The sequence below is a fragment of the Asterias amurensis genome, chromosome 7, assembly GCF_032118995.1.
Source record: "Asterias amurensis chromosome 7, ASM3211899v1".
NCBI classification, from domain to species: domain Eukaryota; kingdom Metazoa; phylum Echinodermata; class Asteroidea; order Forcipulatida; family Asteriidae; genus Asterias; species Asterias amurensis.
In genome coordinates, this window is record NC_092654.1 from 1144527 (window position 1) to 1163943 (window position 19417).

Genomic DNA, 19417 nt, shown 5'->3' on the forward strand with positions numbered 1-19417 from the left:
TCTGTAAATGCTTTATTATATCTAAGTTGCATTGTTGTTGTTTTTATATTGTTTTATGGTGATCATACACCTTTTGCGTCAAGGCTTTGATTTCTGGTTTGCTTATTTTCACTAGTGTACTTTTAAAACTTTTTCTGTGTAATTATCTTATTGTTTGTTAACTGTTAAACAGGCAATAAATTATTATTTTTAGGGCAGGTCTTTGTCGTTCATTTGCACTCTCTAAGCCGGCATTGATATCTAGACAACTTTCCACTCATTCTTGTTTCTATTCCTCTCTTTGGACAGATCGGCCAGGCCTACTAGTGCCTGATCAAATCGAGACATTACAGCTTCAGATTGTTCAAGCTCTCCAGTCACAGATTCTTCTCAATCATCCAAACGACCGGCTGGTCTTCCCTCGTCTTATGATGAAACTCTCAGACATACGTCAGTTTAGCGTCACTAACTCTGACAGAATGATCAATGTCATGGATGCTAGAAGTTGAGGAACCATCACTGATCCATAAGGGGGGGGGGGATAAAGCGAGCCCTGGGTTGTTTATCTATCAATCAAGATAATTCGTTAAACAAAACAAGAGATATTTTCTGCGATTAATGTTGTTTTTGTTAGCAAACTTCCCTTTCCAGTTTTTTTTGGGATATGATGCATTGAAGAACTAGGCCAATTTCATAGAGATGCAAACCACAAAAAAATTGCTGAGCACAAAGTATTCGGCCGCCAGTCAAAGTTATGTGCGTTTCATAGCATTTTTAACTGATGAGCATTTGTTCTAAACATCTGTTCTTTTTGCTCAGCAATTGTTTTGTGCTTGATTAGCAGCTCATATGAAATAGACCCTCAGCTTGGTACCCATTTTTTTGTTTGGGGGGGGGGGGGGTGTTTGGTGATGTCCCAACTGACATAATTAATTCTGTGTCCACATTTAACTGATGTCCGTCTGATGTGCAGAGTTTAGTTGATTGGGAAAAATGAAACTCATGTCAGTGGTCGGCAAACAAATGTTAACAACCTGTTGATTGTCCCTCAATATTATCCTCTTCAGTCTCAAATAAATAAAGGGTGTTTAAAAATATATATATATATTGAAATCCCCATTTTGTTTTTGTGCCCCAACAAAAACAACAAAAACATAAACTTGAGAATATTTAGAAATGTCAATATAAAATTTTACTTAAACAAAGGATAGTAAGGTTAGATTTTAAGCAAACGTCTCAGTAGGTTTGTCTGTCAGTCATCTTCTGATAGTTTTTGTGTCGTCAGTTTCAGAGAATTAATAACCCATCTGGATTCTTTCAATCGAATGTCAACTGGTATTCCTTTCAATATTTCATGTAGACAAAACAAAGGTTGAGAATGATTATTTTCCCCCAAAAATTGTGTGACATAAAAAATAAAAGGCTAAGTGTCTGATTTTTAGTTTGAAGACCTCAAGTGAAATATTTGCAAATTCACCCAATCCTACATGGGATTTGAGCTTGTTGCAAAATTGTTGTGCAATGTGAATTGCTCTTTGTTGGCTACAAGTTTCTTGCAAAGAAGAATTTCTCTCATGTCTGCATGCTATAATCTTTTATAAGGCCCTTCAAAATAAACAACATTTTTGTACAGTGCAGCCATGTTTGTAGTTGGTTTCCTAATCATACAACTGTGATTTGATAAATATTTGAAGAAAGGAACCTGGCTATTTTTGTCTTCCAGCCTCAGTTCATTTACATAATTTCTGTGGAAGAAGCACGCAATGGCTGTACTGCACAAAAAGTAGTGTAAGGCCTGCCATGGTTTGGTAGGCATTGGTCTTAGTGTTATGCCTGCCATGGCGTAGTAGGCATTGATAATAGTGTAATGCCTGCCATGACTTGGTAGGCATTGGTAAAAGTGTTATGCCTACCAGGGTTTGGTAGGCATTGGCAATAAAACTAATTTGCAACCCCAGAGCTTAACTCATAATCTTCCATAATGACTACCTTTTTCAAATACCTCAATTTTACCTCTTTTTAAGGAGAATTTTATCTTCACTTGTATCTTCCACCCAAAAGCACTAAGTATGGGATATGCACTTTGTTAACCTGTGTGATACATACACATTTCAATGTTGTGATGAACACAAGAACACAATTATAAAATCAATTGTAATTATCACCTCTGCACCCAGAAAAGTTGTTTTGCACTAAGACTGGAATTTGTTCTTGCCAATTTGTGACACATCTTGTCTAAACTGTGTCTGTGATGTTTTAATTCAGTGCCATTTGTGAAGAAAGCGTTAACTTCTTATGAAAGGAAAAAAATTACTTAGTAGAATAACATTTTTAAAGATCCCCTATTTCATTGTTATAGATTTGAGCAACATAGTTTACTAAGCTGGTGTTTAACTAAACTGTGTGAAAATATTTTGTCAACGATGCTCAAATAAATACGAAGATAAATACGGTGTGATGAGATCTTCGTCTAAGGATCTTATGTACTGAAAGCCCGCGAAAATGAGATCGCTGGAGGGTGCTATATGGAGGTATTACGTAAGAGGGTGAAGTTAAATAAAAAATAGACTGTGGGCATATGTAATAGTTCATGACCGTCACAATATGACTATGCGCTTAAAATACATGTAGGTTTATGACAATGAACAAATTTGTCCTATTTGTGGTAGAAAAATATAAAGTACACCTTCATTACTTATATGCACCCATCAAATTTACATAGATGTGAATACAACCCAGGCAGTACCATAATAAGATTAGTACGCTTAATATTTCTCCCCCTAAGAAACTTTTGATGATATTTTTGTATTTAAAAGCATATGTCTGCCATTTGGTAATTAATTATCTGCGTAGCTAAACTTTATCAAAAACTCAAATCAAAAGTGCAATAGAATGTTGTAAATTTTTGATGTAAGCTTTTACTCCAAAAAAAGGAAGAAGAAATATTGTGAGGAAATTAGACTTGGGGTATTTTGTTTTTGTGTGTGATATGATTGAGCAGTTGTATCTCTTGTAGTGTTTGTATTAAAACATTTACTTGTTTTCTTTTTTCTTTTGATATTCGCACAAAGATTTGACCTGTTGTTTGCAGTGTTAAAAAGAAAAAAAATACCCCACTGTCTTGCAAAATTGTAACTGCCTAGTGATGAAGAATCCTTGGACCCTCGAAGGCCCGCTAAGGCCATTAAATGCATTTGTCTTAAGCAAGGTTGCTCATATATTGTGTTACAACAGTTTTGCTCTGCATTCTCATCCAATATGAGCTGACTTTAATGCACATCACAAAATAAAAAGGAGTGGAGACTTTTAAACATTTCTCTTAATCGCAAAAGAACTAAGTTATTTCTGTTTTGAAAACCTAAACAAAGAAATCATGCTCAATTGTTCAAACTAAAGAACAGAGTATCTCATAGAGAATTCCTCAACTTTCGTTGCCGCTAATTGGGTAACTTTAATTGTGTTGCCTTGCTATCATACCAAAGCTGAGTTGTAACTTGTGGTTTTTTATAAATTAAGAATAGAATTAAAGATACATAATTGGTGTAACTTATTTCTTTTTGAAGTTAATCTTTCTTGGATTTTAATCTTTACAATTACTCTTTTGTATAGAAAGTATCTCTTACTTTCCAGTTAGTAATTTAAGCAACAAATCAATCACAATTTTAGGCCTGGCTAGATATGGACTTGAGAATGTTGGTAAAAGCTGTCAAGAGGGAAATGTTCCGCTACCTAGGTAACTTATCAAACAATATTTTGAGGGAACCATGGCGATGAATAGATGTGTACTTAATAGTAGCTCTCTATATTAATATTTGACCTGAAGTCAAATTTCACCCAACAGCGGGAAAAAGTGCTTTTGAAACTTGATTCCTTTCTAAGGACATACATACGATGTTAGTTTGATTAGCTGTAAAGAAGAAAAAATGCACCAAATGTGTATTTTTATTTTACTGAAAATTAAATTTTTGCAGAAAGCTAGACAAAAAGGTGTATGTTAAATAAGATTATTGTATTTCTTTTTTTGCAAAAGTAAATTTACTTGATATGTTTTGTTGATTCCATAAATTATTTTTCATACAAGGCCAAGCTTTGTTTGTATTTTATTTGAATGAGAACCAGAGGTTCTTCATTGAGTTACTCAATGTTTATATAAAGGCCGGTGCCTTAAAACTACATCTGAAACATCTCAAAGTGTTGTTTAGCAAATAGCAGTTTAGAAACCATGCAAATCAGCATTTTCTCGAAGAGCCGCATTATGTCAAAATATAATTTTCGAGATATAAGAAGATTCCATTCCTGTATCAATCAATAATTTTTCATTTCAACATGTGGCTTTTTGTGAAAATGGTGACAAAATATGGTAGGTAGGGTCAAATTAATGTAGGTAGGGCCCAAAGAAGCTGGTACTGTATGCAAGTTACTTCTGCTTGTCAATTGGTTTTGCTAGACTAGCACAAAATTTACATGGATTGGAACCCGTTTCAGTTCATAGCTCATCTCATTTTTGGCTGGTAACATCTATGTTTATAAGTATGATTCTCCGTGCTAAGCACATTGTGTACTTGAGACCAGCTTGTTGTGAAGCAAATTAGCGTCTCAAGTAAAGGAAATAATGAGGGCAGACTTGTTGAAATTAGTTGCCCCGTGTCGCACAGGTACACTAGTTGAGGATCCCCACTCTATGGTATACCGATGCGCAGAATGTTTAGCAAAGAGGTTTACACTCTGTAAATGAAAGAGCTCTCGAAGCCATGGAAGTGACAGTATCAATTCCCCCTAGGGAGTGTTGTATGTTAAAAAGAACAAGTACAGCTCCGATGTCAATGACCAATAGTCCTAGAAACCTTACAGCACTCAACTTGGCCATCGGTGACGGTTAACACATCAAACCAAAACCCATCATCCCAATACAAATCATTTCAAACTTAACTGATTATCGGGTTGGCATGCTGTGGAATAATATCTGGCAAGCTCGGATTTCTATAGCCCCAAGAAATAGAACTGGGTGGATTTATTTTACTGCTCAGGTGTCAGGGTTTGTGTTTTCAGCTCAAGCGGCTAACATTGTCCTCGTTTAGAGACTTGATGTGGTCATTTTGCCTGTCAGGGCTGACTGTATTATTATCAAGGAAAATATGGCTAACTGGTTATAGACTTATAAAGCGTTCAGACATCAGTGCGTAAATCCACAGTAAGTCTGGCTAAAACTGAGTGCATCTAGGTTGTGAGGTCTTAGCAAGAAGGAAGCGATAGTGTGAGTTGGAACGATTTTTTTTTTCTCTAGTCAGTGTACTTTATCTGCGGAATCTACCGACTTGTCAGAGTGGCCTGGGGTTATAAATCGAGAGGTTCTCGTTTTTTCATCATGCCAACCAGGAGAGTCCACTTTGTTTGTAGAAAAAGGAAAGAAGTTTTGTTGAGGTTGAGGGAGTGTCTGATTTCTCTCCCTAAAGCTCGAGCAAGCGTTCAATAACTATGGTCTATCAATCTTTGCTTTTTTTTCTTTGCTGGAGTAGGCCGGAAGGCATTTTGGGCAAAGTTAGAAATGCTAGCATACCTTGTGGGCTCTAGACATAATATTATTGGATTCTTTGTTTGGGGAGGGGTGAGTGGAGATGAGAATGATATCTTTATGATATTTGTTTTCTAGTTAAAGGGAAGTTGAAGCATTTGTTTGTAAAAGTATACCTCTTTGTAGTATTCTAGGATGGGTAGGAATCGGTTTGTGCCTGGGATCTGACGAAAATCTGTAGTAGTGAAGAGATTTACCAAGCATAAAAAAAGGAATAGTACATTTGTTGCTAGAGATTTTCCTCATTTTACCTGTTTTGATAACAACTTGAGAAGCAGAACCAACCTCAACATTGAAACTTGAACCAAGTTTACATTTAGTGAGTCAAACTCACTTTTCTCGTTCTTGGAAAGCGTGTTAGTTAAATTTTAGTCAATGTTGTAATTTCCCTTGAATCAAAATAAATAAAGGAAAAGACTTCATTTTAAATAAAATATATTGATCAAAATCATAGTATCCCGATTATGCAGGGAAAAGCAAAGAATATGCATCTTTAGAAGTCTGCTCTTATTTTAAACTATATATTTTGTGATAATTATAGTACTGAAAGGTCAAACAGAAAAGAGAACTTTATGGCAACATTTTACAATATTTACCACTCTAGGAAAGTATTTAATGTTAGATACAAAGCACTTTGTGTTGATGGTTGATTGACAACCCCAATTAGTGTGTTGATATTTTTATTAATTAGATACACTGATAACTTCTGAAAGAGCAGTGTACTGAAAATGCTTGGCATTTGAAATTTGCCATTTTGTCCAAACAGCAGATCTGATAAATTGTCAACCATTTTCTTCTGTTTGTGCTGGACTCTGAAGGCTAAACTAAGACATCCAGTTCACATTGCCACTGTAATACTTATTATTTGAAAATTTGTTTGAGTTGACAATAATTGTTATGATTATGTGACACTTTGTGAACCTTGTAACTAATATGAAGTGTAAGGAGAATGGTGCTATCTTGTGGTGAATTTGTCTTCACATTGTTATCTTTGATTGCAACTGTCTTTACAGTAAACACTGAGCAAAGGAAAAAACAACCAAAAACATACATATTTAGTGACCTACATGAAAATGTCACCCTACAGTTTTAAGTTCAGTTTTGTGGTTCGTGTTTATTTGTGAAATATTTTGTAGGTATAAACATTAACCTTTACAAACTAAACCAATTTTTTTTTAGTTGAAGAAGTAGTTACTAAATCCTTGTTATACAAATGCATTCAAACTTCTGAGTCAAGGGGAATTGAAACAAATGACACATTTTCACCCATTTTCGTAGTGTCTAGAACGCCATTCTTGTCCTATTTTTGAACATGCATGATCTGTTTTCCTCAGTATTTTCTGCTGTGTCAACTTGGTAATGATATATTATAAAATGTTGCACTGTCATTCGCACTTTCAGATTAAAAGCGTAATTAATTGTATATATGTATATTTTGTGGACAAGCATTGTACCATAAACACAAATAAAGTATTTAAAAAATACATTTTGACTGTTTCAGTGCATTTGATTAATCGTGTCTTGTCGGTTAGATTGAGAAGTCGTTAGGGTGTGGGCTTGAATCGGGTAACAAAGTCGTTAGGGTGTGGGCTTGAATCCTCTAGTTGTACCCTTTAGCAAGACACTTTATAATCAACCATAATTGCTTCTCATCACCCAGGAGGGAGGGCAGAGATCATGGTAGGTCTCAACTAGCCTAGACTTGGTTCCATGTCTTTGATCGTGGCTTTTTAGTCGCCCTGATAGCTGCTACAAACAGCGCCCTCTTGTGATCAACCTTTGGCATTAAGCCTATGATCAAGTTAGGGCGCGTGATAGCTAATAATGTGAGGACATATATTTTCGAGGCCGAGATGCATAAGAATAACTGCAATTTAAGACTTGAATCAAGTCTACAATTAGCCCTACAGGGTGTCCAGAACTGCAGACATATTTGGTAAATAATGCCATGAAATTGAGCCCAGGAAGTTTGTCGAGGAGAACTTGAAATAAAAGTATAAGAAACAAAATGTATACCATTTTATATAGTAAATTAACAAAATGGAACTTTACTGATAGTAATGGGAGGTTTAATATGAATATTCATACCATCTTTTACTCCATATGTTCTAGAGCAAAGGGCGTTGATGGTGTGACAGCGCGCGTGTTTACTGTGCGTGTAGATAGCAATACTTTAACCGCATCCGTTCTGCAGTTGGCGCAATACTCGAGGAAATCGAGTGAAAAAGTGGGAAAAATCTGCTTCCAAAATGGAATTATTGGGGCGGTTGAGCGAGTTGGATAGAACATACGAAGATATAGACGATTTAGAAGTAAGTATAGACAGTATAAACGACCTTAAGGAAAAGATTTGTAGTATAAATTTGTCATAATCGAGGAGCATATTGAAGTTGAAGATAAAATGTTCTTCAGTCACACAACACACGGGTTGTATGCATTCTCTGTGTTGGTTACGCACGATGAATGGCAAGAGATGATTTGTATTGCGACATCGTTGAGTAACTTCACTTTCGTTCACAATAGTTGCCACATCATTTGAGTTTGCCAACATTTAAATGGTCATGATTATTCATTTGAAACAAGACGGCCACCACCGTTACTTACTTACCTGCTTACTTACCTGCTTACTTACTGTTCGTTCGATGATAGTCTCACTGGTGTGGCCAAGGGTAGCTGAATCCTACATATATTATTAGGGCTAACCGGACCCTGGAGGAATAACTAAGGATTCAGCTATCTATAATCCTTGGCCACACAAGTGGGGCTAGTTCGATAATTGATGATGATGGTGATTTATTTAGAATAGTAATTTTTATTTATCAATATCATCATCGTGACATGGTTATTGACTTATATTGTTTTACAATACTTAGATAAGATTAAATTAATTAGGGTTAGTTATAAGTTAGTTTTTTTACTTTTCTATCTTGTGTGCCGCCTATATATACAAAAATAACAGTAAAATCGTTGGGAAATTGCATGATTGAAATTGATTGTGATAGTATCTTGTTTGGCATGCGTATTGAATGAGCATGATGGAAGTAGAAATAGATGAGTTTTAATTAGTTCTGATAATCAAAACCCTCAGTTGAGTCAGGTGCATGGGAGGCACTTACTTAAAAACGACAACTCACGACCCCTTAGAGTCAGACAACAAATTATAAATGTACTTTAAAAGAATATTTGTTAACCATCAAGCATACCTAGAACAGTCATTATGCATCTATATCTAGCCTAAATCACTTTCAAACTGTTGAAAATTCAAGCGATGAAATTGATCTTTCAACTTAACGTTTGTTTATGTTATTGTTGCAGTGTTCTCCTGTCCATGCTGAGCTCTCTAAGCGCATGAAGAAGACGCTGTATGCTGGAAGAGCAGATTGTGATGAGATATCACTTCCTCTGACTGGTGAGTGAGCTAGATTTTTACAAATATTTACTGCTTCATGTGCTAAGGTTTAAACTACGAATCACGATGTGATCCCCGGAGCACCATGTTTACATGCAGGTCAGCCGTTTTAGTTTGACATATTCCTTTTTTTTTTTTCAAGGACCAAATATCATGCCTGATTTGCATAAAGTGCAACATTATTGACTGTTAGGATTGATATTGCAATAGTGAATTAAGTGATTGGATTTCATATGTTTCTATTGTCAGATATTGTTGTGGAGCTGTTTGAGAATGCTGATCAGGGTCGCATGGGGCAATTGAGTAAGAGACATGTCGCTAATGTCACAAGGTATGCAACCCTTTCTTTCTCTACTTTCTAGACGCTCCTGCAAATTTATGACCAGTCCTTGTGAATTTTGATAGTTTTAAAGTTTGTTAAGTAGCCTGCCAGAACCACATTTCATAAAACATGTAAGGATAGAAACTTGCTAAGCATAGACCAGTGTTCTCCAACTTATAGAAAAGACTAGGTGCTCCGCTACGCTTTCTAGGTTTACAGTTTTTTACTATGCATTGTAAATTTACAACAGAAATATTTTAGAAATATGGTATACATCAGTTGTTTCAGAATACACGTACAATTATCATAACAAAACAATGCACAAAACCACACGTCACATACAAATTGCAGGTTAGTGAAAAAAGGCCGTAGGCAATCAACATTTTTGGTTGACTCGCCCGGCGGGTGATTGGGGAAAAAGTTGAGGAAAACCCCTGCATATTATTTTTCATTCCATTGTATAAGATGAACATGTCAAGAAATTATGCTTTGCCTGTTTTACCATCTCCATTATGATTCATAGTCAGACTCATTTCACTGCATTTGGAAATTTCTCAAACATCTGTTTGTTTTGGCTTGGGTTTGTTTTTTCTGCTCTCTAAATAATAAATTTACATGTTGTTTAACCGCATGATGTTTGAAATAATTATATTCACGTGAAAAATTTAGCCTATTCTTCAGATGCCTTCAGATTCTTTATTATTTTGATGTTTAATTTTTATGAACAAAAAGAGGTGTCAGAAAAGGGTGTCAGAGTTAAAAACAAACAGAAATAAGTCTTAAAACCAGAATCCTTTAGTTTGTCTAATTCAGTTAAAGCGTACTCGTTTTATTTTACATTCAAAATTATTCACAGGCAGTTATATCAAAATAAAATTAACTACACTGGACACTATTGGTAATTGTCAAAGACTAGTCTTCACAGTTGGGGTATCTCAACTTATGCATAAAATATAAAACCTGTGTAAACACGAAGTTGTTTGCTTTCTGATGCTTGATTTCGAGGAAAAGTTTCCCGTATTGCGCCACCACTTTTTCATTCAATATGAAATAATATAGGCCTAGTATCTAATTTACCTCAATGAGATATCCCTTTTTGTAAAAATGATTTCGAGACCTCAAGTTTTAAATCTGAAGTCTCAAAATCAAATTCGTGGAAAATTCCTTTTTTTTTTTTAACTACGCAACTTCAGAGGTGCCGCTTGTCACAATGTTTAATACTATCAACCTCTCCCCATTACTCGTAATCAAGGAAGGTTTTATGATAATAATTGTTTTGAGTAATTACCAATAGTGTCCACTGCCTTGAAGTAAATGATAAGTTATACAATGTACGTTGTTTGAATTCAAGGAGCTTCCTTATAAATCACAGTTTTCCGAGTACTTCCTTTCTTTTTAAACTGAAGTGTAACTTTCACATTCGATAACACAAATTGTTTTACAATTCGGTCCAGGTGGACATGCGTTACCAAACACTTTTCTCTTCTTGCAATTTCACTTCAATGCAGTGGTTGTCATTCAGCTATTAATTACTAAGTATTATCAGTTTCGGTGCATCTTCAACCTTAGTTAAATCTAACAAATCAATTTACAAAAGAAATTAAAACAGTGATACTGGTTCTTGGCCGTCACTGTCGGCTAGGTCTCTCTAGTGTCTAAGCACTCTGGCCCTTCCGACGATTCCCTGTCTTCTAAGAGCTTCTCTCTGAACTCTGTACCCTGGCTTCAGTAGCTCCTTCACCCTCACTCACCAATATGTCAATTCTTTCAGTTAAACTTCAATCCTCACTCAAAGCCATGGTTTTCGAATGCATCATGTTCTTGGGTTGTGCTGGTTGAGTCTGCTTGCCCTCATACATGTGTTGGCTGGCTTGCTGCAATACTGCGTTAAACTTTGAATGATTTTCGACTTTGACATAAAAAAATGTGTGCCATGTGATGCACACATCTGCCCCAGGAACATCTACTGGTTGGTGGCTAGAGCAGAACCTCACACACCCTCTCACTATGGAGTTTTGATGTCAACTGACTTCACACAGCATTTGCACATAGGTTCTTTCTCATTCACTTTCTTTGTATTCAACCACACCCTAACTAATCATTCCTGTTATTCTTCTACTATTCTATCTACCACTAAACTGAAAATAAAGGGACACTTACAATCAAAGTTTTGTAGCCGATTGTTTGGGCTTTGCTTTTATTGTCACTTCTACTTGCTACATTAAGCCTAATGAAATCCTAGTTAAAGGTTTAAAGAAACTTTCAATCATATGAACAAAGTAACTAATGGTACAACAACAAGTACTGTGTGTGTGCAACAAAGGCTGGTTCCAACAAAGGGAACATACCATGGGGTTAACAGTGCACGCCAAAAACCACAGCCTGAGTACCTGGTGATCTAAACTAGTTTGAGTTATGCTAATAAGACTGTTCCATTAAGTTTGTAAATAGGTAAGTTAAAATAAGGACTGATTCATTTTATCTAAAGGGAAGTAAAAAACAAAATATAAAGAAATAGAGGCACAATTTAAACCAAATTTTTACAAAGAGTACATATGTAATTGATGTTTTCACATTTTATTTAAAAATAAACAGTATATATTTTGAAGTAGATGTCTGTTATTACCCGAGCTGGCAAGAAGTACTCATGACACATTACAGCAAACAATAATTTTCAGGTTTTCAACGATTACAAAACCAACATTGATTTTTATTCAAAATTTAGAAAACAAATATTGTACTCATGTTCTTAAAATATTTCTTGAAAAAAAAAAACTGAGGAAAGTGGCCAGGATTCACCTTAGAATGCACCACAGAGAATCTTTGATTAAAACAATTTCCAAGGGGCCCCTTTAGCGGGCTCTGGACCCCACGCTCTAGAGCTATGGGTTTGCCAGAATTTAAAATTTAAAACAGGCCTTGTACCTCCCTCTTGAATGAGTCGGCAATTTTCCTCTGGGCACATCTATGAGGAAAATGTAAATTTGTGTTGAAACTTTGCTAAGGGTACCACAGCAAAAGCACAGGGCACTACTGCACTTGCCATTGGTTCTGTGGATAAATTCATGGCCTGATACAAACAGAATAACAAAAAAGGACTAATTTTCCAAATGTAAACTCAGGAACTTGTTATGAGATTTGCATCAAGTCTTTTGAGCATTCAGTAATTAATTTGAACATGGTCATTCAGTATGTAATTTAACATGATAACTTCCTTTTGTTTTATTTGCAGGAGGGCTCATGTTACCCAGTGCAGTCTCTTCCTTAGTATGATGTACACTAAACGACTACAGGAAAGCAACCCGGACTATGTGAATAGAATCAAACCTGCTGAACTGTTTCTGGTATCGATGGTAAGTTCAGCAAATCAGGGCTCATTTCACCTTAATACAAGTTGTTAATGTTACCAAAGTGATTTGTTTTGTGATGTAACACTTTACGATAGCAATTAAGATTGAAACGCACACAGTTCAATCTTAACTCTTTGTGAAATCCTACAAAGTCAGACTTCCAAGGTAGGATTTTGGAGGATTTGGAACTAGAAGTGTCATTTGATTTTACCCCAACACCGATGTATGTAAACCTCTATATACTTAGTACATTCCTGAGTTCTCTTGGACTCATATCTGGGACTCATATCACTCCAGTGGGATTCGAACCCACAATCTTTATGAATGAGAGGTCACCACATGTGCACTATGAATGCTTATTGGTTAGCTAGAATGAAATGGGCGGGATCTAGCTAAATATGCACACATGTAAGAACAGTCATGTGCAGTAGACACTTTAAAAGACACTTTATGTGTGTGTAGTAGAACTCTATGGTGTAATTGAAAGGCCCATGTGCAACACCATGGGTAGATAGTACACCCCACAGAGCCATACCCTGATTTGTAACTATTTCACTTTAATATTTGAAATTGTGCATCTAGGATGTTAGAATTTTAAATTTCTTAAAGCACTGAAGTAGGGCATCGGAAGATGTTCTAATTTTTTGTCTAAAATATAAATTGTGATATAACTAAATATCTTGAAATTTTTTTGACAATACTATATTGTGGGAAAATAAAAGCAGTATCACCTAAGCTAACACTAGACCACAGAGATTGGACAGTAGGTAGAGGAAGTTCGAACGCTATACTTCAGCAGCAAGGTATTGCAATAATATAATGTAAATGCTTATGTAAAGATTTTGATTGTCATTCTCAGATGATTGCAACCAAGTTTCTTTATGATGAAGGAGAAGAAGAGGAACTATACAATGATGAGTGGGCAGCCGCAGGTACGGATTTAGTTTAGGGAGAGTCTCAGATGTTGGGCACATTCTAAGCTTGAAAGCACGTCCCTGTAGGGATATATACCTTTAATCCAATGGACTGCCAGAATGTTCTGCTGGACCGCAACATTGTGTCAAACTTTTGGATCAATCTTACTTATGTGCATGGTAGTATTATGTATGTTCTTATGGATCGGCGGTCCAACAGAACGGTCAATGTACACCCTCAGGAATTCTTACCCTTTCATTTTAAAGGAATGCAACTTGGTTGATTTCTAAAGTTGTAACCCCCCCCCCCCCCCCCGATATAACAGATTTGCTGAAACTATACAATCACATGTCTGTGTTTACTGTCTTTCCACCATGCAAACCTTTAAGTCTTATTTCACCTGCCTGTAGTTTTATCTTGATTGATAAGAACAATGTTTTGTCTTCTCGTACTCAGCTAAAGTTGACGTTAACCGAGTTCATGATCTTGAGATGGAGTTCCTGGCTGCCATTGTAAGTATGGATTTTTTTCTTTGTATATTTGTTTATTTTAAGTCAGTCTTAAGCCCTCCTATTGTGGGTACAATTTTCCAGTAAGTTGACCATCTCAACATTCCTCGGCTATGTATGGCCGAACAACTGTGCACTGAATTACTAGTGTTTTGTAGATGCATTCACCATAAAAGCTGGTTTATTAATCTTTTTAAACCAAAGTGGATGATATTGAATGGTCAGAGAGTAGAAGGGTTGACTGTGTATTGTGTAAATGCATTCACCACATATTGTCATAATTCAGGCTGGCATAGCTTTCTTTGCCAATTTATATTTTAATATTTCCACTCGAAAACGAGGGAAGATGCTGGTTCGTCATAATGAATATTCATAATTTATTTACATATTTTAGGACTGGAAGCTGTTGGTGGATCCATTGGATTTCTACGATTTTCTCCTTGGAATTGAAACAAGGTATGTTGTGCAAAACCATCTTGATCTTGAAAATGAACGTACACTGGGTAAGTTCCATGCTTAAAAAAACAGACAGATGCATAAAAAGCAGCCTGATACTTGACGCCCCTTGGACATTGCAGTGGTGCCCTTGAAATGCTATAGTAGAAGGTCATAAATGGTGCACTTTATAAGGAGAAAATGCCATGGTGGCCTTGCCCTTTCAAAAACGAAGCATTCAGGCTTGATCTATTGTTTACTTTTTCTCATTCTATGGTCTGAACTCTGACTCTTTTTATCTCTTGTGGTAGGATCGCATTGAGTGAAGGAGGAAAAAGAGGCTGGTATACGTATACTGATTTGAGTATACTCATGCAGCATCCCGGATGGTACGAAGCTTGCTCCACTCTCATAGAACACATGGTTAAGGTAAGAATTGTATCTATTGACATTTCACAATGCGCCTATCTTGTCTGCCATTTTGGGAGTCAAAATGTACACAAAAGAATGGACTCCTAAAATGGTAGACATGATAGACCTACGTTATGTTGTGGTGCGTATCAGATTGTACAAGGGCTCAGTACTAGTTTGGATGATTTTTCCAAACAAAGTTAGAAATATTTCACCTGATAGCTTGCTTGTAATATACTTTATAATCTTTCCAATCACAGGGGCAACTTTGCTTTATGGAACAAACTGTCTTTAGTAGTTAGAACTGTCTCCATTGACAAAACCATTAAAGTGATTTTTGTGTTGTATCTCCCCATAGGTGATCAGTATATGTACGCTTGTCTACAGTGTGTGTGCTGCCACTACTATATGGTCTGCCTTACTCCTCCACCACGCTAACATCCCTCTCCAGCCAACCAATGGTTGTCTTCCGCTACCTCTTGGCTCTCACTTTGCAAAGTCTACTGAGACCAGCCAAGGCTTCAACCATCCTCTGATTGACCTCGTTCTGCATTTCTATCTGACCCACGACCAAAGAGTTGCCCCCGATAACTCTCTTCGCTGCTCGGTGCCTTGGTATGAACTGGAACAGCAAGACCTCTCTAGGAAGGGTCGGTTACTCCAACCGTCTCATGAGAGACTTCAAGGAGTGGAAGAGGAGGCATCGTCATGCCGATGTGGTTTAAATCAGAGTAGCTACCCACAGAGTTTAGAAGGTACTGGGAGATACTGCTCATGTAGTATGTCCTGGTCCCGATACACAACAACCAAGATGAGAACCCTCCAATCAACTCTTGTTATGTTCTACCATGCCTTACTGACTGCTTGGTCAGACCCACCCTCCTCTACAGACGACAGCACTCAAGACAATCCTCTGTCTGACTCACAACATCGTCCATCATCTTGCAGTACTTGTAGCAGACCAGAACCCCTCCCCGTCTTGAACTTAACCGAGAATGCCTTACACTCACCACATCGAGCCTGTTGTCAGTCCATCCAAAGGGCGGAGTCTTACCGCTCAACGAACTATGAGAAATGTAACAATTCCTTAAAGTCCTCTAATCTTGGCTCAAACCGTGGATGCAGAGGGAAGCGACCTATACCTTCACTCATTTCACCAGTTTCAGACCTGACGGTTGGTTTTAGAACAAGTTCTGAAATCCTAGTGTCGATGTGACAGTCGTAGGTAATCAAAGAAATTACCATTGAGAGACGAGGGGCAACGTCACAGAGATTGTTTACCAGAAATCAGGTACCAGCCAATATATAGATGAGATGCAAATGAGGGATCTTTGGAATGCTAGATGGCAGCAGGCATGCTTGGTAATTTTCCATTGTTCTGAGCATGTTCACAAATTTGTAAGACAATGGATTTACCTGGTTTGTCTGCTACCACCTAGAGTCCCCAAATGTTTACCATTTCATGTCACTGATTAACTAATGATTCTTACTTGGCTAATCTATCTGTTCCGTAATTTTGTCCACTGAGCAGGTTTATAAGATGATCCTGGTCTCATTGAGACACTAGGTGGCAGCAAACTTGAAAAGATTTCTCTTGATCTATGAAAGGCTGTCCAAATTCATGGATTCAGCTGTGGCCTGTCCAGAATTCTTGACTGTTTTCATCACTGTTATTGCAGCTAGCGTTATCTGAAGGTGCCTTGATTTAGACACAGTGTATTTATTAACATAGAGTTATGACAATGGAAAATCTATTTAAGTTTGCTGCCAAATTATCTTTCAGACATCCTCTGGTTTACGTTGCTTTAACAAGAAAGGTGACCGGTTTTTTCCTGTGTTGTAACTGAGTCCCATTTACTGAATGAAACAACTATGTCTTCCAAACAAAAGTTTCCTACAGGTGTGAAACGTCACTTTTCATTCCTTTTGGAAATAACGTCACATCCTTTTGGCAGTCTACTGATTGAACCTGTAAACATATTCTATCATTTGAAAAAGTTGCTTTTCAAATGTTTTTGGATTTTGAATTTACTTTTTTTAGTCCACCACCTAGTGTGCAAATATTTGCTTCATAGCTATTTGACATGATGTAATATTAATGTAAATCACATTACTAATTTTACTGTTTTTTCCCAAACAGCCAACTAACAAGTGTATTTAAAAGCATGACATTACCTAATTCTACAAAATTTTAGAGTAATCAGTTTTTTAGTTTGAATATTTTACCCAACAGTACTGCCAACACATGGAAATTGAAGTTCGTGTAATCTGCTGTAATATTGTCATTGTTTTCAAAGTATAAACAAATTAATCCTTAAAATTCAAGTGAATAGAAAATCCCCTTTTCCATCACACATGTAAGCAATAGTTTTTTGCTTACTGAATTGCTTACTGAGTCTCCCTTCAGTGCTGCTTACTGCAAGAAAAACAAATACCTTTCCTCCACATGATACTTGACAATTGTTTTGTCAGAAATGAATGTATGCCACAAAGTGATGTGGCTTCACCAAATATTATTTTCAGTTTGCAATGGGTGATACTTCTACAAATTATTCCTAGACTTGTTTTAAACAATTTTAGGAGGGAGTCCAGCTTATCTGCAATTAATGGAGTGAATAGTTGCAAATCCTCTTTGACTTGACCAATATGTGTTTGATGCACCTTCAGGTTATTTGTAAGCACAGAAAAAAAATGTAAGCAGATTGTGGGGTGGGGTTTCAATGCCCTCAAAACCAGTGGCCATAGATTTATTTTTATTTGTATCCATCTTGTTTCTGTTGAGAAAACACACTGAACACTTAAAAATGAAAATGGTAAGGAATAATGACCCAAGTTTTTTTGAAAATTTAAAAAAGGAAACAATACTTAAAGACATGAATTTTCACTTGTCATTATGTTGCAGGCAATGCTGTTGTGTAACACAGTTAATCAAATATTAAGTTTGTGTGGAATGGCTCTATACTAACTACATGTATTAATTAATACCCATCATATATTGGAGATTTAATTGGGATGTTGATTATGGTACTTGTTTACTTTTTAATTTCTTGGTTTTAATATTTTAATTATTTATTGATTTTTTTTAGCACTATCTTCATTGCTCTTTCAGTTTTGCTAGTTTGCATAGCTGAAGCCTGTCCAGTTTTATCGAATATTGCGTTAAAATGTTTGCCGACAAATCACAAACCTTTTTAAGGAACTAAGATAAATCCAAGTGTTGTCCTTGACACAATTAATAAGTTTATTTTTTTTATTTTTTATTTTGCCCTAAAAATCAGTTAGATTGGTACTAGATTGGGTCATTGGTAAATACTTAAATGACAATATAAAAACTAACTTGGTGAGAAGCACTGCAGTTGTAATGGTATGAACTTTTCTTAGATTTGAATAAAACACCTTTTATTTCTTAAACATTTTTTAAACCTATTTTTCCCAGTATTAATTCCCAGACTATAGCTTTAGTCGATCATTTTTATTTTATTTATTTTTTTTTAAAATAAATTTTTTGTTTAAGAGTTCTTAAATGGCCGTTTAAAATCGTCAGGGTCGTGGTTGTGTGATAAAGTGGTTGTGCCTATAATTATTCAGAAGTTAGGGCTCCCTTATCCTTTTTTGAGGCTGCATCCTTTTTTAAACTTTTTAAATTATTTACGTTTGTTTTCTTCAAGAACTACATAATTTTCTGTGCATTTCTCATTAAACTTGGTTACTGAAGAATTGTTGGCCAGTTTTAATTGAAATGCTTGGCAGCCACCTTAAAAATAAATTTTTAATAAAAGGCCCTCGTACTCCTCTTTTTTGAAAAAAAAAAAGGCTCTCATCCTCTTTTTGGAAAAACTCGGAAGATAAATTGGTTTATTATTTAATTTGGCCTAAGCCAGAAGTTTTATCAACCCATTTATTTTCAAACTTTTTATAACTGGCAACCGACTAAAGTAGTTGCGTGTGAGCAATAAGAGACCTTACTAAACATGTGAAAGTTAAGTGGATTAAAAAAGTCAAATAATCCATGAACTATTTCATTGTTATAATAATATGTTTTTTTCATTTTAGAAAATGTATCACTTATAATCATTGTGCTTCACTTTTCATTTAGGATACAATGTTGAAGTAAATATGTTGTCATTCATTTCAGCTTTTAATTTTTTCTTGCTAAGTGTTTAAATCTTAGTCAAGTTTGGGGCTGTATTATAATAAGAGGTTGCCTCGGATGAGAAACTAGTTTGAAAGATGTTTTAATAAAATAATGTGAAAGAATGATTGAAATAAACTTGTTATTAAATGTGTGTTTTGTTTTAGTTGTTAATTTTTAGCAGTTGCAAAATGGTTAACTTTTAACAAAAGGGTTAATTTTAAATTACACCTTAGTTAAGAAGTTATTGGGAAATAAAACACGAGTCAAACTTTTTTATCTCATAAAAAAACACTTCATCTTTATTTTTATCTACTTAAAAATAGATAACAAGTTATTTTGTCTATTCTGGGCCGCAAATTTTTCCATAGTAATATTCAACA

At 35.8% G+C, this 19417-nt stretch overlaps 2 protein-coding genes across 6 annotated transcripts in view; both read left to right on the forward strand.

Annotated features, from left to right (window-relative positions):
- LOC139939682 (nuclear hormone receptor E75-like) overlaps window positions 1-7002 on the forward strand; it is a 47225-nt gene extending 40223 nt beyond the window's left edge. For all 5 annotated transcript variants that reach the window (XM_071935745.1, XM_071935747.1, XM_071935748.1 and 2 more), the window contains one exon: window positions 289-7002. In XM_071935745.1, the coding sequence (XP_071791846.1) occupies window positions 289-488 (200 nt within the window). In that variant the 3' untranslated portion in view covers window positions 489-7002. The remainder of the gene's footprint in view (window positions 1-288) is intronic.
- Window positions 7003-7750: 748 nt separating this feature from the next.
- Window positions 7751-19189, forward strand: LOC139939874 (protein CNPPD1-like). The gene is made up of 9 exons (XM_071936028.1): window positions 7751-7863; window positions 8867-8960; window positions 9210-9291; window positions 12515-12635; window positions 13492-13564; window positions 14004-14059; window positions 14451-14512; window positions 14803-14920; window positions 15261-19189. The coding sequence occupies exons 1-9, from the start codon at window positions 7801-7803 to the stop codon at window positions 16116-16118; spliced, it is 1527 nt and encodes a 508-aa protein (XP_071792129.1). The 5' UTR covers window positions 7751-7800; the 3' UTR covers window positions 16119-19189.
- Window positions 19190-19417: the final 228 nt, after the last annotated feature.